Source organism: Geotrypetes seraphini, chromosome 10 (genome assembly GCF_902459505.1).
Source record: "Geotrypetes seraphini chromosome 10, aGeoSer1.1, whole genome shotgun sequence".
NCBI lineage: Eukaryota > Metazoa > Chordata > Amphibia > Gymnophiona > Dermophiidae > Geotrypetes > Geotrypetes seraphini.
Genome location: NC_047093.1, coordinates 133,234,832 through 133,261,279, shown reverse-complemented (window position 1 = coordinate 133,261,279; position 26,448 = coordinate 133,234,832). Strand labels below are relative to the sequence as shown.

Below are 26,448 nucleotides of genomic sequence, written 5' to 3'. Positions count from 1 at the left end.
AAATATGTAACCTCTCCCTAAAAACAGGGGAGATCCCAGAGGACTGGAAAATAGCAAATGTCACGCCCATCTTTAAGAAGGGATCAAGGGGTGACCCAGGAAACTACAGGCCTGTGAGCTTGACCTCGGTTCCAGGGAAGATGATGGAAGCAATGGTAAAGGACACAATCTGCGAACACATAGAAAACAATGGACAACTGAAGGCGAGCCAGCATGGCTTCTGCAAGGGAAGGTCATGCCTCACGAACTTGCTGTACTTCTTTGAGGGAATAAACAGCCAGATGGATAAGGGGGAATCCATAGACATCATTTACCTTGACTTCCAAAAAGCCTTCGATAAGGTACCTCACGAGCGGCTACTTAAAAAGCTGTGGAACCACGGGGTGCAAGGGGATATCTACCGATGGATCAAACACTGGTTGGCAGGCAGGAAACAGAGGGTTGGAGTAAAAGGCCAATACTCAGACTGGCAATGGGTCACGAGCGGAGTTCCGCAGGGGTCGGTGCTGGGACCTCTACTGTTCAATATATTTATTAACGATCTGGAGGCAGGGACAAAATGTGAGGTTATCAAATTTGCTGATGACACCAAACTCTGCAGCAGGGTTAGAAACACGGAAGACTGTGAAGACCTGCAAAGGGACCTAACGAGACTGGAAGACTGGGCAAAAAAGTGGCAAATGAGTTTTAACGTAGAGAAATGCAAGGTCATGCATGTAGGGAAAAAGAACCCGATGTTCAGCTACAAAATGGGGGGAACACTGCAAGGGGTAAGTAACCTTGAAAGGGACCTGGGGGTGATGGTCGACACATCACTGAAACCATTGGCGCAATTTGCAACAGCCTCAAAGAAAGCAAACAGAATGCTGGGCATCATCAAAAAAGGTATTACAACCAGGACGAAGGAGGTCATCATGCCGCTGTATCGCGCAATGGTGCGCCCGCACCTGGAGTACTGTGTTCAATACTGGTCGCCGTACCTCAAGAAGGACATGGCGATACTCGAGGGAGTGCAGAGGAGGGCGACTAAACTGATAAAAGGTATGGAACATTTTTCATACGCTGACAGGTTAAAAATGCTGGGGCTGTTCTCCCTGGAGAAGAGGAGACTTAGAGGGGACATGATAGAAACCTTCAAAATCCTTAAGGGCATAGAGAGAGTAAATAAGGACAGATTCTTCAAACTGAGGGGAGCCACAAGCACTAGGGGTCACTCGGAGAAATTGAAAGGGGACAGGTTTGGAACAAATGCTAGGAAGTTCTTTTTTACCCAGAGGGTGGTGGACACATGGAACGCGCTTCCGGAGAATGTGATAGGCCAGAACTCTGTACAGGGGTTCAAGGAGGGTTTGGATAGGTTCCTAGAGGATAAGGGGATAGAGGGGTACAGATATAACTTGAGGTAGGTTACAGAAGTGGTCAGAAACCACTTCACAGGTCGCAGACCTGATGGGCCGCCGCGGGAGCGGACCGCTGGGCGAGATGGACCTCGGTCTGACCCAGTGGAGGCAACTTCTTATGTTCTTATGAACGTTTGAAGAATCTATCCTTCTCCACTTTTTTCATGCCCTTCATGATCTTGTAAGTCTCTATCATGTCTCTAAGTCTCCGCTTCTCCAGGGTGGCTGCAGTGTTGAGTGGGCAAAAGACACTTTAGCTAGGACAGAACATGCTTTTAACCTGGGGGTTAAAACCATGGACTCGCACTGCAGGGAAGGGCGGCAGGGACAGGGCGGAAGAGAGCAGGAGAGTCGGCAGAACTTGCCTTCTTGTGCTTTTTGCACAAGGGAGATGTGTTTAAAATGTTTTATTTTTGTTTTGATACTGGGATTTCGGGGCCGCAGGGCTGGGATTTCAGGGCGATAGAGAGCAGGACAGTCGGCAAGGATGTGAGCGATTGGTCCTCGGCAGTCGCTTCATTTTGGATCAGCCAGCCCAATCGGTGGTCCTTCTTCTGTTTAGTGAATCGCTGCCTTCCTACTTTGCATGCGCAGATCGGATCGGGTGGGAGGTTGATCGGCCAGGAGGTCAGTGAATCGGGTCGAGGTCGGATAAGGCTTGCAAAGCTTGCAAATCTAGCCCTAACTAAGCCTATGATAGTTATTCGATAGTTGTAATCAGTTTCACTGAGACTCATCCCTCCTTTCACTCTACGAATGGAGTCTTAGCATCCACTGATTCTAGTTTTTAAATGCCTTTAAGAGGTCAGTCTACAAAACCAAAACTATATGAGAGTGCAGAAGTACCAGTTGATTAACAGCCAGTATCATAGTCTATGATTTTAATGTACTCGTCAGTATCAGTTTTAGTCTTTACTGATTTTATTCTCGCTTGATAATTGCTTCTTCCTCTAGTCCTAGATATTTATATACACCTTCCTATTCAAGTTCCTTTATCACACAGTCATTAATCAGAGAGGGGTTTTCAGTTTCTTAGCTTCTCCCACATTCAGAACATTTATAGTTTCTTTCTTTCTTACTTTTCTATCCCATTTTCCCCAAAGACCTCAGAATGGGTTACAGGTTAACATACATAATATACAATTAACAGGTTACAATTTGCCATAGTTACAGTTCAAAATGTTTCAATTCTGTTGACTCTAAGCCAGGTTCGTTTGGATTCTTTATCTTCGTCTGATTTCTTCCATTTCCTTTCGTATTTTATTTCTTTTTAGCTTCGCGATTTCATCTGAGGGGTGAACCCATCTTTTCTTTTGATTGTTTTCTTTTTGTCATTTTAATGGGGTTACCTCCCATTAGTCCAGTGACTCATCCCATAGTCTCACCCATTCTGTAAGGTCTTTGATCTCGGGTTTTACTTCTCTGAGGTATGTCTCCAGTCTGTTTTTGAATTTGATGCTGTCTATGAATCCTCTCCCTATTTTTAGTCTCATTCCAGAGTTTTTTGATTGTTTCCTACTTTCTGGTTGTTTTAGTTCAAAGGGTACTAAGTGGTGGTCTGTCCATAATACTGGCTCTGCGTAATACACATGTGGACTGTGTTTTTAGGTCGTTGAAAAAATAAATAGGGGAGGGGGATTCCCAGTCCCAGCCGCTCAGCTGATCATGGCAGGGGAATTCCCTTACTGCAATCAGCTCAGCAGCCACATCTACGCAGCCCTAGGGAGATGCCTAGAGCCACTTCCGGGTGAAACCACACCCATGCCCAGCCTCAACCACAACAAACGCCTCGGGATTTAAAATATACCATTTGTCTCGATTGGCTTCTAGACGGTGGTAGGAGCCTACCGCTGCCTAAAATCGGGATGCCCATTTATAGAATCAGCTGCTATGAGTCTAACTGTATTACTGAAGGATTTATCATATTGAAAACATTGGGGATTTTTTTTCCAGTATGGATTATTTCATGAGCTCTGAATTTATATTTAGTATTGAAAATGTTATCACATTCAGAACATTTATATGGTTTTTTTGCAGCGTGGATTTTTTTATGAGTTACGAGGCTACCTGCATTATTGAAGGATTTTCCACATTCAGAACATTTATATGGTTTTTCTCCTGTATGGATTCTTTCGTGATCTCTGAGGTTATCTTTTCGATTAAAGTGTTTACCACATTCAGAACATTTATATGGTTTTTCTCCAGTATGGATTCTTTTATGAGCAGTGAGTTTGCCTTTCTCTTTGTAGCTTTTACCACATTCAGAACATTTATATGGCTTTTCTCCAGTATGGATTCTTTCATGAGATGTGAGTTTGCCTTTCTCTATGAAGCTTTTATTACATTCAGAACATTTATATGGTTTTTCTCCAGTGTGGATTCTTTCATGTTTTCTGAGTTCACTGTTTTGTTTGAATCTATTACCACATTTAGGACATTCATATATTTTTTTTGCAGTGTGGATTCTTTTATGAGTTACAAGGCTACCTGCATTATTGAAAGATTTTCCACATTCAGAACATTTGTATGGTTTTTCTCCTGTGTGGATTCTTTCGTGATCTCTGAGGTTATCTTTTCGATTAAAGTTTTTACCACATTCAGAACATTTATATGGTTTTTCTCCTGTGTGGATTCTTTCGTGATCTCTGAGGTTATCTTTTCGATTATAGCTTTTATCACATTCAGAACATTTATACAACTTTTTTCCAGTGTGCATTCTTTCACAATTTCCATGGAGTATTCTTTTATGAATTATGAGGCTATCTTTTCGATTAAATCTTTTACTACAGTCAGAACATGTATATGGGTTTTCTCCAGTGTGGATTATTTCATGAATTATGAGTTTACCTTTCTGACTGAAGCTTTTACCACATTCAGAACATGTATATGGTTTTCCTCCAATGTGAACTCTTTCATGAATTCTGAGTTGTTCTCTTTGATTGAAGCTTTTATTACATTCAGAACATTCATATGTCTTGCTTTCAGTATGGATTGTTTCATGAATTCTGAGGTTAATTCCTTGAGTGAAACCCTTATCACATACTGAACATTTAAATAGCTTTGCTCTCTTGAGGTTGGCTTGATGCTCTCGTTTCTTGCTAATGCTGATTGATTCATGTCTTCTCGGTTCATCAGAAATGTACAAGCTTTTATCATGTACAGAATATTCTGATGGTTTTCTCTCTTTGACAACATTTTCATGAACTGAAACTTGTCCTGTCAGGTTTGACTTCCCAGTGAACATTTCCTCACATGTAGTGCTCTGACAAGGTTTCTCCCTGCTGCTTCTCTGATTTTGTCCGTTTATGGAATTTCTCTCTTTAGTATATACATTCAAGTTCTCTTCTTTTGGGGTATTTTCTTTTATGCTAAGTGGTCTTAATGTACTAATACCCCCCACACTAGCAGCTGAAGGATCCGGATCTTTGTGTGGCCATTCCTTCCTCTGCTGCCCATCAAACTCTCTCATTCTCTTACTCCCAAATCCATCATCTGTTGGATAAAAATGAAAGTGTGTACATAAATTATACAGCTATTGAGTAAGACATATAGAGGTCTTTAAAGTCATTTGCTCATAGACAAGTGCAAGGTCCCCTCCAGTCTCTTTACTCTGATTACATTCACTAACCAAACACTCTATGTGAAAAGTCAGAAATACTCCACACTATCTAGCAAGGTTTTTATTACATAGGAATTTTGGGCTCACCGCTCTTGGTATCGGTAACCTCCTCTCCTCCCTCCAGTTGGTCACTGACAGGTTCCTCTTCCATTTTCAGGATCTCTACTGTGGGATCAGCAGTATAGGTTTGGCTGTCTATATGAAGAATGCAAAGATAACTTCAGGTTTCATAGCAAAACTTAAGACATAAGAAAAGCAAAACTTGTTTAAAACTGAGCTGATGGGAATTTTGTGACCTCTGAAAATCTAAATATCCTGAAGGAATCAAGGATCCTGAGTAACCCTGGAAATGACCCATATCCCTATAATACACTGCGTTCTTGCTATTTGCTGGTGTTAGGTTCCTAGAAAACCCCATGAATACCGAAACCGCGAATATAGAAGTATTGACCTTATAATAATAATAACAATAATTTATTTTTGTATACCGCTATACCAAAAAAGGTTCAAAGCGGTTCACAACAAGATAAAATACATACAATCAGTAAAATTGAAATGACGTAATAAAAACAATCAATTAAAATTGGAATACATGAATTAAGAATCAGTTTAAATTGAAACGCATCAGTTAAGAAACAAAAGTGAGTTAAACAGTTGTAATACTAGGTTAAAGACATGTTGTAGTACAGTGGTGCCTCACACAACGAACTTAATTCGTTCCAGGAGCAAGTTTGTTATGCGAAAAGTTCGTTATGTGAAACGCGTTTTCCCATAACAATACATGTTAAAAAAAATAATTCGTTCTGTAGCATAAAATATGCTAAGATGACATAAAAAAATATAAATTTATCTTGTTAGAGCTGTTAGCATGATATAGAGGGGATATATGTGAAGGGGAGGGGAGACAGGGGTTTTGTTGATCCTTGCTGTGTATTATAATCACCCCCCACATACTCCCCAGTACCTTTTTTAATTCCTCCCATCTTTCCCAGCCAGTGGCGTACAGGCCAGAAGCGCAGAGATCAGGAGCAATTCCTCTGCACGCCTGTGTGGGCCCATGCCGATCTCCGAATGGCTGCAGTTAGTTCTTGTGAGTCCCGCGAGAGCTGACTGCAGCCATTCAGAGATCAGCGCAGGCCCAGGCAGTAGCACAGAAGGCTTGCTCTTGATCTCTGTCTGCGCTTCTGGCTGGGAAATTTGCTAGACCACCAGTTCGAGTGAGCGGGTGAGAAAGTTGCAGCAGTGGTGGCTTTTTTAAAAAAATATGTGGCGGCGGGGGGAGGTTTAAAAATATGCGGTGGCGGCGGCAGGGGGGTTTAAAATATGTAGCGCCGAGAGAGGGCAGTTAAGGATGCAGCTCGGGCGACTTCGTTGTGTGAAACGAAGTTCGTTGTGGGAAGCAAGACCTGAAGTTCGTTGTGCGCAGCGTTCGCTGTGCGAGGCGTCCGTTATGCGAGGCACCACTGTACTAGGATATAGCTGAAACAACTCGGATATGTGAAAATCAATAATGTTGAAATATACACTTTCACAAAAACAATGTGATGGATGTCACAAAAAAGTGAACAGTGCTGCTATAGTTTCAATAAAGGGAGTTTCAAATGAATGGAGGAAAAAGCCTCAGACTGGAACCCTTCCACCACCACAATGGTGGTCCAAGGTGGTTGGGCGAACACCTCGCTGGCAAAAAACCTCCAATCTAGCTCCCACCATATGTAAACTTAGAGCAGGGCTGTTTCGTGCAAAAAGATAGAGGAAAAATCCACTTATCTTCTCAGTTGATCGGCACACCGACGGTGGCCAGCGTTTCACCTATCTGCTGCCTCAGGGTGTAAAGCGATCCGATCAAACTTTAACAAGGACGCTATGCCGCATCTCTAGGACTAGGATATAGACATGTCGAACAGACGGGTCTTTAATGTTTTCCTAAAATCAAAATAGGAAGTGGCCTCTAATATAGGTTTTCCTAGCCACATATTCAGTTTGACCGCCTGGAAGGGAAAAATTCTGTCAAAAAACTTCTTATATTGGCAGGATTTTAAAGGGGGATAGTTGAATAGATTTATTTTACCAATGCTAGGAAGTTCTTCTTTACACAGAGGGTGGTGGACACCTGGAATACGCTTCCGGAGGTTGTGATAGGACAGAGTACACTACGGGGGTTCAAGGAAGGTTTGGATAAATTCCTGAACGATAGGGGGATTGAAGGATACAAATAGGGGTAAAGATAGGTTTTAGACAGAGTATAGATAGAAGGATAAAAGAGATCAGAGAAGGATCACATTACAGGTCATGGGCCTGATGGGCCGCCACGGGTGCAGACTGCTGGGCACGATGGACCTCGTGTCTGACCCAGCGGAGTCAACTTCTTATGTTCTTATGTTCTTACTCTTTTGAGATGATTCAAAGAGAAGTGGGAAGCAAGATAGTCTGGTAACATCCCCAAAAACTGCTTTGTAACAAATACAGGAAAATTTAAACAGAACTCTGGACTCTACCGGCAACCAGTGAAGTTCTTGATAGAAGGGGGGTAATATGCTCCCATTTTTTTTAGTCCAAAAATAAGACGAACAGCAGTGCGATTCTGTATACTGTACACTTTTGATAAATGTGTGGTGCTGAGTACATTACATTACATTAGTGATTTCTATTCCGCCTGTGCCTTGCTGTTCTAAGCGGATTACAAATTAGAAGAGATCTGGACATTTCCGAGAGAATTACATAACAAAGATTCATGTAAGTTACATGATACGGTAGAGAGTTACAAATTAGAGGATATCTGGATTTTTCCGAGAGAATTCCATAGCAAAGATTCAAGTAAATTACAGATTACAGTGGAGAATAACAATATATTCAGGTAACAGAAGAAAATAATCTAACATTGAAGGAAGAAGTTTATTGGATACAGAAGGTGGTCGCTTATTTAGGAATCTGAATATATATTGGTAGGTATGATTCGAGGGTTTAACTAATGTGTTATTCACGGGGGAGAAAGCATGTGCGAGTAGGGAGGAGATTAGTAAGTAGGGAAGTGTTTTTTGAATAGAAATGTAGTAGCATTTTCTGAACATTTCTTGTAAAGAACAGCTTGCATATTCTGTATTTTATAAATTTATTTGATAGGGTTTTTTTTTTGTAACAACAGTCTTTGGGTCTAACAGTTCTCTTGCACAGTTCTATGAATAACTTCATCCTCATGGGAATATTCTGTACATGACCCTCAATAAGCGAGAATGTTCGTGAATAGTGAGAATGAGTAACACTTTATTGGAACACGTGGCTAACGAGAACACACTATACTAATGCAATGAAAACCGCTGTGAATATGGCCTTTGTTATAGGATCCCACCTCTCTTCACCCTGTTGCTAGGAATGTGAATCTTCCTCTCCCCTTCCAACTGCTACAAACGTTAGGAAGTTCTTCTTCACCCGGTTCATAGACAACGGCGCGAAAGACAAAGGCGCGCCCGGACAATTGAGCGCAGCGCGGAGGCGCACACCGCTCTAAATTACTGTTTTTAGGGCGTGGGGGACCCCCCCCCAGTTTACTTAATAGACATCGCGCCGGCGTTATGGGGGGTTTGGGGGGGTTGTAACCCTCCACATTTTACTGTAAACTTAACTTTTTCCCTAAAAACAGGGAAAAAGTGAAGTTTTCAGTAAAATGTGGGGGGTTACAACCCCCCAAACCCCCCACAACGCCCCCACAATGCGGCGCGATGTCTATTAAGTAAAGTGGGGGGGTTCCCCCCCCACAACCCCCCCCCCCCCGTCGGAGCCCTAAAAACAGTAATTTACAGCGGCGCGTGCCTCCACACTGCGCTCAATTGTCTGGGCGTGCCTTTGTCCCGGTGCGCTTTTGACCTGACACCTCTTCACCCAGAGAGTGGTAGAAAGCTGGAACGCTCTTCCAGAGGCTGTTATAGGGGAAAACACCCTCCAGGAATTCAAGACAAAGTTAGACAAGTTCCTGCTGAACAAGAACGGGCGCTGGTAGGGCTAGTCTTGGTTAAGGTGCTGGTCTTTGACCAGAGGGCCGCCGCGTGAGCGGACTACTGGGCATGATGGACCACTGGTCTGACCCAGCAGCAGCATTTCTTATGTTCTTATGTACTGCCAGTGAGTAGATTATCCAATCTTCCTTTATTTTAATTTGTATTTTAAAATAATATTGCAAAGAATACTTTGAATAAAGAGCCATTACAATAAATTAAAGCTAAATTCGATTTAGAAAACAAACTATTAACTCTATCTAGACTGCTAATAGGCACAAATTCCATAACACCCAAGGACAAATGACTTAACCACCAACAAAAAAGCCTCCCCCCACCTTCTACTGCTATGTGTAGTCCTTCCCTTCTGGAATCCCTAGTTTGACCATCTTTCCTCATTCTTCCTGTGTCTTTTCTCCACCCTCTTACAGTAAGACCATCCTGCCTGTCTCTTTCCAACTGGCATCACAGAGAACAAAGCCCATAAGCTGCTGGGTAGGTGGGAAGAAGGTTTAGTATCTTGGAGCAGCACAGAGGCGAGAAGTAGTGAGAGATACAAAAACTGATAAAGGAAGAGTAACAGTAATTGTTAAAAGAAATTGAAGGGAAGGGCCAGACAGATGGGAAAATGGTGTGGGAGAGTAAGAGAAAGAGAAGGAAAAAAAGGCAACCGAACAAATACATTAGAAGCACAAGAAAGGTTAGAAGCAGATTAGAAACCGTCTTTCTTGTAGGATATGTTTGGATCAGCTGCTACATCACCTGTTTGATGCAGTTCCTCACATGGGCCTGTGGTGGTCAGATTTCCTCTTTCCTCAGATCCCTGAGGCTCAGTCCCAAATCGGAATAAAATGTCAGGCTTGTCATTGTGGGAGCCTATTACAGGACAAAGACAGTCAAATATGTTTTTAAAAACAGTTATCACAGGGCCTGTAAGTATTTAGATTATGCTCTTTTCATGGCCATTGCTACTAGCACAGAGGGGTGCTGCTGTACTGATCATCATCCGAAATGTATTCTATCAATATCTTGATCATTTTGATATTGAGGTGGAGAACTCTTTTCCTTAAGAGCTGCCAACATGTCTGTTATGGAATCCGCCAATGCATAAATCTAATGAAAATCTGTGCTATCAGGTGGGTCTTTTTCCTTTTTTTTAATAGACTCTGTTCTTCATCTACTGTGTTTCCCCCAAAATAAGCCCTACCCATGAAATAAGCCCTAGCCCCGAGATTCACCGGCAATTTCCCTTCCTTCCCTCCCATCCCTTGTGCAGCAGAACCTTTGAGCGAGCACCGCCCCTCCCCCCCCAGCACCCACCACGCAGCCAAATCCCCATCCTTCCCACCCTCCCACAGTAACGCGGCAGTGAATTCATAGGCGGACAAGGCCGAAGCAGCCTGTTTAGAGTGCTGCCAGCTTGGCGCTGCTTAGGGAGGTAAGTAAAGCTCACAGCGGGGTTCCGAAGGGAGGGTGGGAAGGATGGGGATTCCGCTGCGGTGCGGGTGCTGGGGGGAGAGGCGGTGCTCGCTCAAGGGTTCTGCTGCACAAGGGATGGGCGGGAGGGGAGGAAAAATGCTGCACATGTGGGGGAGAGAAAGGAAAGAGGAAGAATTGGGGTGAAGGAGAGGAAGGGCGAGATGATCATGTGCATACCCTGAAAATAAGACCTAGTGCCTTTTTTAGGCCTAAAATTAATATAAGACGCTGTCTTATTTTTGGGGAAACACAGTACAGTAGTTGCTAAGATCAATATGTGACGTTAATTGGTTATCACCGTTAACCAGCCATTTCTTAACCAGTTAGATTAGGGATGAGCTGGGGGCAGAGCACCTACTTACCTTGTGAACACTGATTTTCAGTCAGCTAAGCAGCAAAGTATCACACAAAGTCAGGACAGCAGAAAGGCCAAATTGAACTGGAGACTGGTCTGAATATAGCTCAGCCCATGGCTGTGAGTGGCTCAGATGACTCTTAATGCTGGAGGGGGACAGAAACAGTGGCACCAAATGCTCCTCACCCCAACATTAAGAGAAGGAGCCCCCCTATTCAGGGTACAAGTAACACACTGAACTATCAGGCAGGCACTGTCGATTTACCCTTGGGTCAGGGACCTTCATTTGAATGCCTGTGAGCCAGTGGTTGCTCCAGAGCACTCTTAGAACGGCACCTGTGATAGTCAATTTAGTTCTGGTTTGGAGTCCCTGGAGGTCCTTAGGAAGAAGAAAGCCGGAGATCTGTGTCCTGGAGGAGGGAAGCCAGGAGTCTGTTTCCTGGATGGGTCAGAGAGGTCTGAATATTGCAGAAATAGCTCTGGGTGTCTGAAGTCAGTCCAAGGTCCAATTATCAGGACCTTCCATGTATAAAAACACAATTAGCACATGCTTCTCTGTTCCTAGGTCCCATCTCTCACATGGAGGTCAGGAGAGGACAGGCTGGGAATGGAGAAGCATTTCATTTCATTTAATTCATGGATTACACACTTGAATGTACATCCACTCAAAGTTTGGGAACTATATATATGGGTTGTGGGATTGTTTGGTAGGGAGGGGGGACTTAGACAGACCTTGAAGAGGGGGTGGGAGGCCTATTTGTCAGTAATGCCTGATCATGGGAAGCTGGTTGGGTGGGAGACTTGTGTAATAGTGCAGGTTGATATGGGATGGGAGGGGGCTTCATTCTGTATTTTTTTGGGCTGATTGTATTTCCATTTCTATGTTTGTTGACCTTCTCTCAGCCTTTATTAATAAAACTGTTTTCAACTTAATGTAAATTCACTCAATGTGGGGTAAAAAAATAAAATAAACATACAAACACAACAAAATCATAAAACGTGTCATAAAAATAAGATACAATAAAATATAATAAGGTAAAAACACAAAGGCCAGAAAGTTTCAGATTCACTGCTAATGCGATCAGTCAGCACTGAAAACAGCCAAAATTTAACCCTTTTACAAAATCTCAAATAATTGGTTTCTAAATGGATATCTGCAACTAGGAATAAGTCTCTCCACTTCCACCAGCCCATTCAACAATGCAGATTTCTCAGTCCCATGACACTCTAGGATGAAAAAGTTTGGATGTCTTATCCCACCCCATAGGCAGCCACTCTGTCTATGGAAACAGACATTAGGAGGAGATGACGGCGTCTTTTCCTTCCAGTGCTGGATTCCTAAATGGTTCCAAATGACCTTAGTAAAGATGCACAGAAAGAATTGTACACGTACTTGTTACAGAAGGCTCTAATTCAGGATCGTCCATAAAGGGGAGATCTTCCTCTTGTTTAACACTCAGCGAAAAAACAGATGTTACCACTGGAAGGCCTGCTATGAGAAAAACAGGTCAAGAAGGTTTCACCAAGGATCTGATAATATTACATTAGGAAATGGATTTCAAGTCTCCAAATGTCTGAGGTCAAAGACGCATCTCCTGAGATCTGAAAATAGGGAGCCCTTTAGATCCAAAACATCTACTTACTCTTGGTGGGATCATTCAGGTCTTCTTCCTCCTTCCACTCAAATTGTTGAGTGAAATATTTATCATCTTCCTTTCCAATCTTGAATATAACGTCAGGATTAACAATCGAATAACCTGGAAGCAGGAAAAGGACATTTCAATGATAATCTCCTCTATGGTATCTGGCTACTATCAAAAGACATGTCATGTCTTACACTGTTAGGAACTAGGTAAGGGGGAGCTTAATGTGGAAAGATGGGCTCGATCTTAACCAGGGTGGCAGTGATGTTTAAAAAGGGACCAAAGCAGCCGACAGTCACCCAGCAGGGCATAGTCCACAGTGAGATATCTCTGAAGGATACTCTCAAAATAGAGATTAGGGCAATCTGATAGAGGTATAAGCCTAGAGAAGGCATATTTACCTCTTGAGATGAGGATGTCATGAACCTCCTTGATGACCTTCTTGTAAAGCTCCTTCTGCCATTCTCCCAGAATGCTCCACTCCACTTCCAAGAAATAAGCGGCAACATCCTTGAATGTAATCGATGCCTGGAATAGCAGAGAGGACATAGTCACAGTTTCATTATGATGTTTATGCCATAAACTTTGCTATACCTCTGTCAATGAGATCAAATCTCCAGTACAGTATATTATACTAGTCTTTAAGCCCGTTACATTAACGGGTGCTAGAATATATGTTTGTCTGTCTTTCTTTATTTCTGTCTCTCTCTGCCGCTGTCTTTCTTTCTTTCTGTCTCTCTCCCTGCCCCTGTCTCTTTTTTCTTTCCTTTCTGTCTCCCTCCCTCCCACTATCTGTCTTTCTTTCTCTCCCCACTTCTTTCCAACCTCTGCTCCCCCTGTCCCTCAGACTTCCATTCAGCGGCTGTCCCTCCTCTCCCCCACACTTCCATTCAGTGTCTGTCTCCCTCTCTCACCCCTTTTATCTACTGTTCACCCTCTTGTTTTTCCCCTTCCATTCACTGCCCTCTCTTCTCTTTCCATCCAGTGTCCGCCTTCTCTCTCTCTCTCTGTTCCATATGGCATCTCCTCCTTCCTTTCCCCCTTCCTTTTCACTTCGTGTGGCATACCTTCCTCCTTCCCTGCATGCCCTGCCATGTCTTCTTCCCTCTAAGCCATTCTCTCCCCCTCTGCTCCCTTTCCTCCTTGAACTTCATCGGGCAGCAGCAGCATTCATAATTCATTGCTGTTGCCAGGCTTCAGGTCTTCCTCTCTGGCCGGTCCTATCTTCATGAAAACAGGAAGTAGGCAGGACCCGCCAGAGAGTAAGGCCTGAAGTCGGCAATAGCAGCGAATTTTAAATGCTGCTGCTGCCCGAAGAAGCCAGGCCTTAACAACAAAGCTCCCTCCAGCGTTGGCAGCCGCGAGTGCGAGGTAGGGATACCGCTGGACTACCAGATTTAAAAAAAAATGAAAAAAAACAACTTACCAATGATGGCGGCGGTGCGGGGGGCGGTTTGAAAAGCCATCGGCCGTGAAGTATGCCACCTGCATACTTCATGGCCGACGGCTTTTCAGGACTTTAAAAACTTAGCAACGATGGCGGCAGTGCTGGGGAGGGTTTGAAAAGGTGCTGCAGCTCCTCTGTCGTTCCCCGCCTGACATGTCTCACAACAGCAGTTTAAGTCCGAGGTAGGGTGAGAGGAGCCGACACGGAGAGCAGGAAGTCCAGCGCTAGCGGCGAGTGGTAGGTGCTGGAAACTTAAGTAAGGCTGGGGACTCGCGCAAGCGCACTCCTGCAAAGCCACGGACCTACATCTCACGGAACAGAGATCACAGAAGCACGCAGTTGAGTGCGCATGCACGGCTAGCGTTTTATTATTTTAGATGGTATGAAGAGAACTCTGTTCCCTCAAGTCTGTAATATTTTGAGCAGATTTCCTGGTCCTTAGAGAACACTGGAAATCTCTCACATTGGGCTGATATAGTAGGTGAAAGAAAGAGAAGGCAGCAGCAGGTGAAGAGGTGAAAGAAAAGAAAATTGGTCAGTGTCTGAAGGCAGAAAACCATTGGAGTCAGGCCTGAGGAAAGACTAAAAAGGTTAGGGCTCTTCAGCTTGGGGAGATATGATTGAAGTCTACAACATCCGGAGTGGATCGATTTTTCACTGTCAAAAATGACAAAGACTAGGGGACACTCGATGAAGTTACAGGGAAATACTTTTAAAACCAATAGGAGGAAATTTTTTTTCACTCAGAGAATAGTTAAGCGTTGCCAGAGGATGTGGTATGAGTGGATAGCGTAGCTGGTTTTAAGAAAGGTTTAGACAAGTTCCTGGAGGAAAAGTCCACTGTCTGTTATTGAGAAAGACATGGGGGAAGCCACTACTTGCCCTGTATCGGTAGCATGGAATATTGTGACTCCTTGGGTTCTGGCCAGGAATCAGTGACCTGGATTGGCCACCATGAGAACGGGCTACTGGGCTTGATGGACTTATGTTCTCATGTAATCTGTTTGGAAGGGGTAATGAGTACTTCTTTTTGTCAATTATGGCAACGTGGCTGAGAGGCAAAGGGCGTGGGCAAAGAACGAGATGCACTGGGCCATCTAGGAAGAACTGGACAGAGATCTGGCTGAAGACACAAATGAGAATGAAGGAAGAAGCACTGCTAGGAGTCTTAACCTGCTGGATTGCAGTATTCTGCCTGTCTGGGGGTTAGGAAATCCTGTAGTAGTTTTGCAAGTGTTAATGCAGCCAGAAACATCACACATTCCTGGCAGCATAAATGTATAATAGTGGCCTCCAATCCTGAACCTGAATTGTATTAAAAGTATCAGATAAAAGACAAACAGGAAGCTCTTCTTCCCTCCTTCTGTTTTCATAAATCCCTGGAGCCAGGTCCTCTAGGACAGAGTTTCTCAACTTCTTCAAGCCAAGTACCCCCCAAGTCTAACAAATATCAACCGAGTACCCCCCGCCCATAATAATAGTACTAATTGTAATGCAATTTCTTCCATTCATTTTTCATATAAACACAATATAATCTTAATACATAATGATAACCACAAAATTTAAAAAACACAATGCACACAGTACGCAGAGAAAATGTTAATTATCATTCGTATTCAGGTGTTTTTCAAAGAGGTTAAGGCAGATGACATTAAAATATGCAATGTCACATCAGTGACAACTATAGAAAAATAGACAAATATAGTGCAAAATATAGATAGCAGATATAAATTCTCAAAACTGATACATTTTGATCACTAAATTGAAAATAAAATCATTTTCCTACCTTTGTTGTCTGGTGATTTCATGAGTCTCTGGTTGCACTTTCTTCTGACTGTGCATCCAATATTTATTTCTTTCTTTCCTTTCTTCTGCATGCTTCCTCTCCTCCAGACCTCATTCCATTCCCCAATCATCTCTCTCTGTCCCTCCATGAGTCCAACTTTTCTTCCTCTTTCCTCCACCCCCATTTTCAACCTGTCTCCCTCTTTCTCTCACAGTCCATCTGTCTTTCTCTCATTCCCTCCCTTACTGCAAAGGGAGTGGGGAAAGAGAGAGAGAGAGATCCAGGGTGCATCTCTCCCACCCCATGGATCATGTGCAGCATTTTTCACGACTACCCACCAACCCCATGCCCATTTCTCCTTCTATCACCCCTCTCCAGCACCATGCCACATCTCTCCCTCCATCACTATGTCCAACATTCCTCCTCCTTGCATCCCTTCAATCTGTCACTCTGTTCCTTTTCCACCACCATATCCAACATTTCTCCCTCTCATCCTTCTATTCCCCATGCATCTCTACCTCACTCCTCTCTCTCTCTGCTCAATTTTCCTTTCTTCCTTTCTCCATGTGCGCCATCTCTTTCCCTCACTCACACTCACACTCATACCCAACAATTCTCCCTTTCTATTTCCTCCCTCCTATGTCCCAAGTTCATGCCCCTCCCTTCCTTCTGTGTCCCAAGTTCATGCCCCCCCTGCCTTCCAGCCTTTTCCCCAAAATCGTGCCCCTTCCATGTCCCAACGCACTCCTTCCCCCCTCCTTTCTCCTTTTGTCCCAGATTATGTCCCCTTCCTCCCTTATTTGCTTGCTCCAGGGCCGCACTCACTCCCTTCAGGGCCATCCAGTTGGACTGCTTCTTCTTGCCTTCAGCGGCACTTGTTGCAGAAAGCATCTCTTACAGGCTGCACATGGCTGACCCACAGACTTCCCTCAGACGTCAGAGAGAAGGCTTCTGAGTCAGCCCACCGCATCCCTGCAACAAGTGCTGCTGAAGGCAGCTAGGAGCAGCCCACTTGGAAGGAGGTAACTGGGATCCTCCACTGATCTGGAACATGTCAGCTCTGACATCAGAGGGAAGCCTTCCGGGTCGGCTTTGGTGGAGGGGAGCGGGCAGGAAAGAGGGCATGAGTTCCCCTGTGGCCATTAAGGAGGGAGAAGGGTGTGCAGTGCGTTCCCCCAACAAGCAGCTCACGTACCCCTAGGGGTACGAATACCGCGTGTTGAGAACCTCTGCTCTAGAAGACTATAAATTCTTCTGACAGATCACCCTCAGCAGGGTAAAGTCTTCTACTAGGTTAGTGCTTCTCTCCAAATCATATACAGTGGTACCTTGGTTTGCGAGCAAAATTCGTTCCAGAAGCATGCTCGTAAACCAAAGCACTCGTATATCAAAGCGAGTTTCCCCATAGAAAATAAGGGAAACTCGGATGATTCGTTCCACATCCCAAAAAGATCCCCCCCAGGCCACTGGCGCTGCTTGCGCCCACTCTGGGAAACAGCTTTGCACCTCCCCACTGCCCCCCCCCCCCCAAAACCTTACCTCGAGCGAACACCGGCACACACCAACCCACTGGACATACGCGTGCCGGTGCTGAAAGAGCCTGCCACTGATCTATGCTGGACTGCTGCGGAGAATCCAAGAATCTCGGAGAGGGTGGGAGCCAGAAGGCCTTGAGATTGCACAGATGCAGTAGCCCAGCATAGATCAGCGGCAGGCTCTTTCGCTACCGGCATGCGTATGTCCTGTGGGTTGGTGTGTGCCGGTGTCCGCTCGAGGTAGGGGTTTGGGGGTGGGCCGCAGAGGGCGCGAAGCTGGTTCCCGAGGTGGGGGCTCGCCTAGCGAGGCAACGCTCGGTTTGTGAGTCAAAGTTTGCAGGAGTGTTTTGCTCGTCTTGCAAAACACTCGCAAGTCGAGTTACTCGCAAACCGAGGTTTGTACAAGAAAAGGAAAGGCTGGAAGAATTGCCCAAGGAAGCATTTTCCTTTAAGTGCTGGGTCACTCTGTGTGCAAGAGAGAAGAATTTACCTGATCAGAACCCAGGGCAGACATTTCCCTGCTCTTTTCCCTCTGAATTCTGCTGCTGGGATGGATTCAGGCTGGGGCTTTCCCTCTTCCTGGAAAGATGAATAAGTCAGGAGCAGCCTGGGCTGATTCCAGGTCTCAGATAAATTCCTCCTCTCTCCCTCTGCAGATCTGGGACTGGGTTTTGCAGGGATTTCCAGTTGCAGCTTTTGCTCCCAGTCTCTTCCTAAATTGCAGCTCTGCAGACCATAGGAAAAGAAGGAGCATGCTCAGAGCTCTTCACCCCGCCCCCTTGGTGAGGTCATTCAGTGAAGCCCACCTCCTTAAGGTGGATCTCTACAGATAGCCGATACAGGCAGCAGATCTCACACCAGAAAAACTGACCTGAGTCTATCTGATAATTCTGCATCTCTTAATATGTAATTTTATATTTTTCTCTTTGTATAATATGTTTTGTAAGGAGTTGACTGTGACCGTTTTAGGGTTACCAGATGTCTGGATTTCTCCAGATGTGTCCAGGGGTCTGGACGGCTTTTCAAAACCCAGCACTTTGTTCGGGTTTTGAAAAGCTTCTAAAATCGCTGTAGGGCAGAACGGCATCCGGTCCGCCCAACAAAATCAAGCAGCAGGGGCGGGGCTAGGACGGGATTGGGGGCGTGACGGGGATGGGAGGATTGGGGCGGACCTGGGGGCAGGTTTAGGGTCATTGGATTTTCCAAATGAAAAATCTGGTAACCCTAGCTTTACCAATTATAGCTTTCTTCCAAAATGCATGATTCAAACATACGTTTTTAATCCTAGGACAAGCAGGCAGCATATTCTCACATGTGGGGGTGACATCATCCACGGAGCTCGATATGGACAGTGCTAAAAGGTCACTTAAGCTTTTGTGAAGCTTTAAGAACTGACGTTGGCTTGCGGTTCCTCAGTTCTTTGTTTTCTGTGGAGCGAGGAAGTTGTTTTTTGGACTCTGTCCAATTGAGTTGCCTTCCCAATCAAATGTATTTTTCTTTCTATTTCTTTTCTTTAAAAAAAATATATATATTTTTTAATAATCTTGTTATATTTTTTCTCAGTTCAGCCTTTGGACCTTTTCTTTCCAGTCTTTTTCTAACTGGGTTTTATCTCTGGCATTTTTTACTTTGCTGCTGAGATTTTTCTTCTCATGTCGAGGCCTTCTACCGGGTTTAAAAACTGCACTCACTGCCAGCGGCCTATCTCTACCCTCACAACTGGTGCATTCAGTGTCTGGGGCCGGAGCACCGAGTAGACACTTGTATCCACCGTTCTACTTTACAAAAACGCCATCTTAAAGCTCAACGCACCCAACAAGAGAAGCTGTTTGGACCAACCATGACCGCCGGTGAAACATCAATACCAACGCCTCCCTTGACGTTGGGCGTTGTTTGTAAGCTAGGAGTTCCAATATCCTGCCCAACATAAGAACATAAACAATGCCTCTGCTGGGTCAGACCCGAGGTCCATCGTGCCCAGCAGTCCGCTCACGCGGCGGCCCAACAGGTCCAGGACCTGTGCAGTAATCCTCTATCTATACCCCTCTATCTCCTTTTTCAGCAGGAAATTGTCCAGTCTTTTCTTGAACCCCAGTACCGTACTCTGCCCTATTACGCCCTCTAGAAGCGCATTCCAGGTGTCCACCACACGTTGGGTAAAGAAGAACTTCCTAGCATTCGTTTTGAATCTGCCCTCTTGTTCTTTTATTATTCGAAAGTTTGAAGAATCTGTCCCTCTCCACTCTCTCTATGCCCTTCATGATCTTATAAGTCTCTATCATATCCTCTCTAAGTCTTCTCTTCTCCGGGGAAAAGAGACCCAGTTTCTCCAATCTCTCAACGTATGAAAGGTTTTCCATCCCCTTTATCAGACGCATCGCTCTCCCCTGAACCCTTTCGAGTAACGCCATGTCCTTCTTAAGGTACGGCGACCAATATTGGACGCAGTACTCCAGATGCGGACGCACCATCGCCCAATATAATGGCAGGATAACTTCTTTTGTTCTGGTTGTAATACCCTTCTTGATTATACCTAGCATTCTATTTGCTCTCTTAGCGGCCGCTGCGCACTGTGCCGTCGGCTTCATTGTCATGTCCACCATTATCCCAAAGTCCCTTTCTTGGGTACTCTCATTTAATGACATCCTCCGTATAGTTGTACCTCGGGCTTCTGTTTCCCACATGTAATACTTTACATTTCTCAACGTTGGACTTCATCTGCCATCTCGTCGCCCATTCCCCTAGTTTGTTCAAGTCCCTTTGCAATTCTTCGTGGTCCTCTTTAGTCCGAGCTCCACTAAATAGTTTGGTGTCGTCTGCAAATTTTATTATTTCGCACTTTGACCCTGTTTCTAGATCATTTATGAATATATTAAATAGCAGCAGCCCGAGCACCGAGCCCTGCGGGACCCTCCTCCAGTCCGAGTAGTGGCCCTTCACTCCTACCCTCTGTTTCCTACCTGCCAACCAGTTTCTGATCCATCTATGTACGTCTCCTTCTACCCCATGGTTCTTCAGTTTCCGGAGTAGGCACCTTGTCAAAGGCTTTTTGGAAATCTAGATATATGATGTCTATGGGGTCTCCTTTGTTAACAACTACCCTTAAATCAATTAATCATACAAAAGTATGCATTTTCAATACAAAAAAATATTTATTCAATTTACATTAAAATACCACTTAATAACAATGACGCTTTTTCATTTAAAAAAAAAAAATCAACCCCACAGTGTAACCTTTTCGTGAGGGAAAGATCTCACAGAGGATTCAAATCATCCCTGTCTGTGGAGAATATCTCAATTTGCAAAGGCTGCGGCACCTTCTTATATACTGTTGAAATAACTGTGACTTAAATTTCTTTGGTTTCACATACTTAGAGCATTTCCTTATAAGGCATCTATACGATTTGAAACATAGCAAAGGTGAGGTCTTCAAAGACAAAGAATTTCCAATCTTACAATTCATTTATCCAGCTCTAAAACTATAAACAGTTTGTAACTCCTATGAATTTCTAGGGAAGATGATAATAAAACTTTTCTATAAAGTTCTGTACAGAAAAATAAATGTAGAAACTTATTCACAGAGACTCTAAAGAAGTATTTCGGTAAAGAAAATAATAAACTCTTAAAGCATAAGAACATAAGAAGTTGCCTCCACTGGGTCAGACCAGAGGTCCATCGCACCCAGCGGTCTGCTCCCGCGGCGGCCCATCAGGTCTGTGACCTGTGAAGTGGTTTCTGACCACTTCTATAACCTACTTCTAGTTCTATCTGTACCCCTCAATCCCCTTATCCTCCAGGAACCTATCCAAACCTTCCTTGAACCCCTGTAGTGTGCTCTGGCCTATCACACCTTCCGGAAGCGCGTTCCATGTGTCCACCACCCTCTGGGTAAAAAAGAACTTCCTAGCATTCGTTCTAAACCTGTCCCCTTTCAATTTCTCTGAGTGCCCCCTTGTACTTGTGGTTCCCCACAGTCTGAAGAATCTGTCCCTGTCTACCTTCTCTATGCCCTTCAGGATCTTGAAGGTTTCTATCATGCCTCCTCTAAGTCTCCGCTTTTCCAGGGAGAATAGCCCCAGCATTTCCAATCTGTTAGCGTATGAGAAGTTTTCCATACCCTTTATCAGTTTAGTCGCTCTTCTCTGGACCCCCTCAAGTACTGCCATGTCCTTCTTGAGGTGCGGCGACCAGTACTGGACACAGTACTCCAGATGTGGGCGCACCATTGCACGATACAGCGGCATGATGACTTCCTTCGTCCTGGTTGTGATACCCTTTTTAATGATACCCACCATTCTGTTTGCTTTCTTCGAGGCTGTCGCACACTGTGCCGATGTTTTCAATGTTGAGTCCACCATCACCCCCAGGTCTCTTTCAAGGTTGCTCATAAAGATAAAGAACATAAAGCAGATAAAGAACATAAAGACAAACGATATGAACTCTGAAAGAATGAATCAAAGAGGCTCTCTCTGACCCTGGGGCTGGATTGTAATGCAGTGACGATGAGTCTTTCCATTGTTACTAAAGGATTACTCCCCCCATTATAACCATTACAGACTTAAGAGTGTGTTGCACAGAAAGAAAGCCCTTACCAAATGCAGACTGTAAAGCAGTGGCCTCAGGCTCAAACCCTTTGCAGGGCCACATTTTGCATTTGGAGGTACTTGGAGGGCCGCAGAAAAAAAAAATAGTTAATGTCTTATTAAAGAAATGACAACTTTGCATGAGGCAAAACTCTTTATAGTTTATAAATCTTTCCTTTTCCTTAACAAAAGATTATAACAGTTAGAACCTTTGGTTAATTCAAAAATTGCAAATGTGGTAGGTAACGCATTGGTCTTTTAAATGGTGACAGGTCAAAATCACGCGAGGACAAAGGCCCGCCAACAACCGAGCGCGGACAACTGAGCGCAGGGCTTCATCGCGCTGAAGAAAACCCGTATTTTAAAGGGCACTGACCGGGGTGTGGGGGGGAACCCCCCACTCTATTTAATAGGGAGGGGGGAAATCCATCACTCTACTTAATAGGGATCGCGCTGCCTCACGCTGCCATGTTGAGGGGGGGTGTGGGGGTTGTAACCCCCACATTATACTGAAAACTTAATTTTTTCCCTAAAAAACAGGGAAAAAGTTAAGTTTCCAGTATAATGAGGGGGTTACAACCCCCCAAACCCCCTACAACGCCAGCGTGATCTCTATTAAGTAAAGTAGGGGGCGGGGGTGTTTCCCTACCAACACCCCCCGTCGGAGCCCTTTAAAATACGGTTTTTCTTCGGCGCGATGAAGTCCTGCGCTCAGTTGTCCGCGCTCGGTTGTGAACCCTTTTAAATACCGAGTGCAGTATGCAACATGTTACCTTTTCTGACTAGAAACCTGGGCACGCTTCTCTGACACCAAGTTATCGATATTAGGGTCCATATCCTTGGAACATGCAACTTTCAAAACTGGAAACAAATGGGCGTCACTTAACTTGTTCCTTTGAAGAGATTTCACTTGGTTCATTTTTGAAAATGATTGTTCGCATGAATGTGTGCTTCCGAACGTAGACAGAATCCGTGCAGCTAGGTTGGGAATCCTATATAATAAAACGCTAGCCGCGCATGCGCACTCAGACCTGCGTGATCTGTAATCCCTGATCTGTAGGTCCGTGGCCAGAGTACGTATGCGGCGGCTAGACAAAGCGGGAGAAACAGACTCCACTCAGAGATGGCATTGACACAGACAAAGTGCTGCATAGGTACTGGAGGGGGAGAGACATATCGCTTCTGCACATACCGGTACAAACCTCTCTCCAGCGTTGGCAGCCGCAGCACGTTAAACAGGCTGCTTCGCGACTTTCTCCTGCAGTTGAGTCCCTCTGCCGCGTCACTAATGATGTCATCAATGACGTGACAGAGAGACTGAACGGTAGAAGAAAGCCGCGAACCAGCCTGTTTAGCGTGCTGCGGCTGCCAACGCTGGAGGGAGGTTTGTTATTAAAGTCATCTCGCCGGGAGGGTCGCAGAGTCAGCGGGGGTTGGGCTGGGAGGGGAGAAAACCGTCTGCCTCGGGTGCTTCAGGCAGCAGCAGCGTTTACAATTCGCTGCTGTTGCTGGCTTCAGGCCTTCCTCTCTGGCTGGTCCTGCCTACTTCCTGTTTTCATGAAGACAGGACCGGCCAGAGAGAAAGACCTGAAGCCAGCAACAGCAATGAATTGTGAATGCTGCTGCTGACCAATGAAGTAGTTAAATGAGGAAAGGGAGCAGAGGGGGAGAGAATGGCTTGGAGGGAAGGAGGAAGGTATGCCAGACCAAGGCAAAAGGAAGGAGGAGATGGAGAGAGGCCATATGGGACAGAGAGAGAGAGGGCGGACCCTGGATGGAAAGAGAAGAGAAGGCAGTGAATGGAAGGGGCAACATAGAGGGTGAACAGTATTCTAGCACCCGTTAATGTAACGGGCTTAATGACTAGTGGTTTTATATTTGTCCTGTGAAACACACCGATCGAATTCTGTAAGACTGCAACTGTCGAAGTTTTCTTTTAGCAGAGCATCACACTGAAAATCTATTCATTCTAGTTGAAGTTCTTCAGGTGCCTCGTCAACACTACAAGAAAATGGTGACATGAATATGTAAAGATGTTTTCCATATTCCTGAAGCATTCAAATCGCCTGTCGACGTCTTCCTTTAACACACCCATTTTTGTAGAAAACTCTGCCAAATCCGTCTCCTCTTCTGCCGTCATTTCAGACTCCAAAGTTGGAAAGTGAGCAAGATTTCCCGCTTTAAGCTGAACTTCCCAAAGCTGTAGTTTGCGCACAAACGCATTATAGTATTGCCAGTCATATCAGTGTCCAACTTATTTTGGCCTTGCAGTTTGACATTCAAATCATTCAAGCGGCCAGATAGGTCTGTGCCGAATGCCAGATCACGTAACGTTATTGCGGTTTGGTAAAAGGGAGCCATAGTGCAAAATATAGACAGCAGACGTGGGCATGGTTTTGCCCACAAGTGACCTTAGGCGGCCCTAGGCATCTCCCTAGGGCTGCAATAGGTGCCTAAAAAGTAGGCCAACAAAATTCTGGTCTACGTTTTTTAGCGCAGGGAGCCTATGAGCATTGAGAGCAGCGCGAGGCATTAAGAACATAAGAAACGCCCTCACCGGATCAGACCGAGGTCTATCTAGTCCGGTGATTCCCACACGCGGCGGCCCATTTAGGTACTCCCTTTTGGAGACCCGACTTTACCGTATCCCTCAATATGATATGCAAGAAGGTGTGCATCCAACTTGCGTTTGAATCCCAGAATCGTAGTCTCCTCCACCACCTCCTCTGGGAGTGCATTCCAAGCATCCACCACGCGCTGTGTGAAAGAAAACTTCCTGACATTTGTCCTAAACCTGCTGCCACTCAGTTTCAGTCTATGTCCTCTTGTCCTCGTCACATCAGAATATTTCAGTAACTCCCTGTGCTAAAACCTACTATCGTGGTTTAGTAAAAAGGGAGGGGGTATATTTGTCTATTTTTGTATTTTGTTACTGAGGTGACATTGCATAGAGTCATCTGCCGTGACCTCATTGAAAAACCCCGGAATATGAATAATTAACATTTTCTCTGCCTTTCAGTGCGCTTTGTGTTTTTTTAAAAATTTTTTATTGTTGGTAGATCATTTTGACTTAGTCATTATAAAAGTAGCTCGCAAGCCCATAAAGTGTGGGTACCCCGGGGCTAAGCAACCCAATAAATACATTTTAAAAATACGTTATGTCACATTTATAAAATGGAAAGAACAATAGCCATACTAAAAGGGAATTATAAGAAATTTAAAGAGATCTGGGGGGCCATTGACAAATGATTGTAATGGATAGATACCATTTTTCCATTATAAGTACAGTGCAAATGAGGGGGGTGGGAGGGGGGATTTCTGAATTTTATTAAATGTTTAGATCAAGAGGAAAGAAAATTTTATATGATATATGCGATTGCATAGGTTATGGTAGGGATGGGAAGGAGGGGGTTAAATTTTATGATTTAATGTTGAATATGATAGAAATTCAAGTGATGTTTTTAAATTTCAAATGTCATTTATTGATACACTTATTGTAAGATGTAAAAATGAATAAAGTTTAAAAAAAAAAAAGAAATGTATGCATTGCTTTTTATTGAATTTTATTGTGATTTTTATTGAAAATGTATGTATGTATTGTTCTTTCTCATGCTGTGAGCCGCTTAGAACCTCCCCGGTATGGCGGCATATAAATAAAATTATTATTATTATTATAAAGAAATTTATGGTGAATTTGAAATCTTAGGTGCTATTCTGGATAGTGCCACACAGGGCGCCACTTCCTTACAGAGATAACCATATTTAATAGCTCAGTGCTGTCCTCCTGTGGTCATTCCTCAGAATGCAGATTGAATTGCTTAAATCTGTTAGTGTTGTTCCCATCTGTGCAGAGCTACTGCCTGCTCTGCCCTCCTCAAACTGGCTGTGCAGCTGAAGCTCTTCAACTTTTAAAACAGCAAGGTCTTGGAATTTTGAATTCCCCATTGCATTCCCTAAGAAAAGCAAGATTCAGAAGGGAGCTCATACGTCAGTTCTTTTTTTTTTTCTGTTTAAGTTTTTTTTTATTGATTTTTTTTCATTTAACAAGTGTCATAAATTTTCATACAATTATCTTAATAATACACTTGATATTTCTATAATGTATTTTATACATAACATTTCTTATCTTATATTTCTTATGATTTTATATATCATATAACTGTAATTATTTTTCTTATAAAGTTATACAACATATATATTGTAATGATTTTATCAGTTATTTTTTAAATTATTAACCTTTTTCCCCTCCCTTTATTACATTGTTTTCATGTAAGAATACCATCTATTAACAATATTTTATTTATAATTTATAATAAAGAGTATAAATCCCCCTCCCATATCCCCTCCCTCCCTTTCTTCTTTAACTATTTTCTTATTATGGGAAAATGAAATTCAATTATTACAATATTTTGTTAATGGTCCCCAAATCTTTTTGAATTTATCCATATATCCTTTTTGTGTTGCAAATGTATGTTCCATTTTATATATATGGCAAACTGAGTTCCACCAAAAATTATAGTTCAATCTGTCACAATTTTTCCAATTGTGTGTAATTTGTTGTACTGCTATTCCAGTCATTATAAATAAAAGTTTGTTGTTATTTGATGAA

At 43.9% G+C, this 26,448-nt stretch overlaps 2 protein-coding genes across 3 annotated transcripts in view; one reads left to right on the top strand and one right to left on the bottom strand.

The window, feature by feature from the left end:
- Positions 1-26,448, top strand: part of LOC117368581 — a 126,780-nt gene that overhangs the window by 43,557 nt on the left and 56,775 nt on the right.
- LOC117367647 (zinc finger protein 708-like) lies at positions 1,899-17,977 on the bottom strand. 2 transcript variants are annotated; one of them, XM_033960413.1, is made up of 7 exons: positions 17,747-17,977; positions 12,890-13,016; positions 12,489-12,602; positions 12,239-12,337; positions 9,774-9,887; positions 5,107-5,214; positions 1,899-4,892 (listed from the first exon to the last, which is right to left on the bottom strand). In XM_033960413.1, exons 1-7 carry the CDS (start codon positions 17,768-17,770, stop codon positions 3,289-3,291), a joined length of 2,190 nt encoding a protein of 729 aa, XP_033816304.1. In that variant the 5' UTR covers positions 17,771-17,977; the 3' UTR covers positions 1,899-3,288. The 2 variants fall into 2 exon arrangements, with proteins under 2 accessions (XP_033816304.1, XP_033816305.1); XM_033960414.1 differs by having other exon boundaries at positions 12,239-12,334.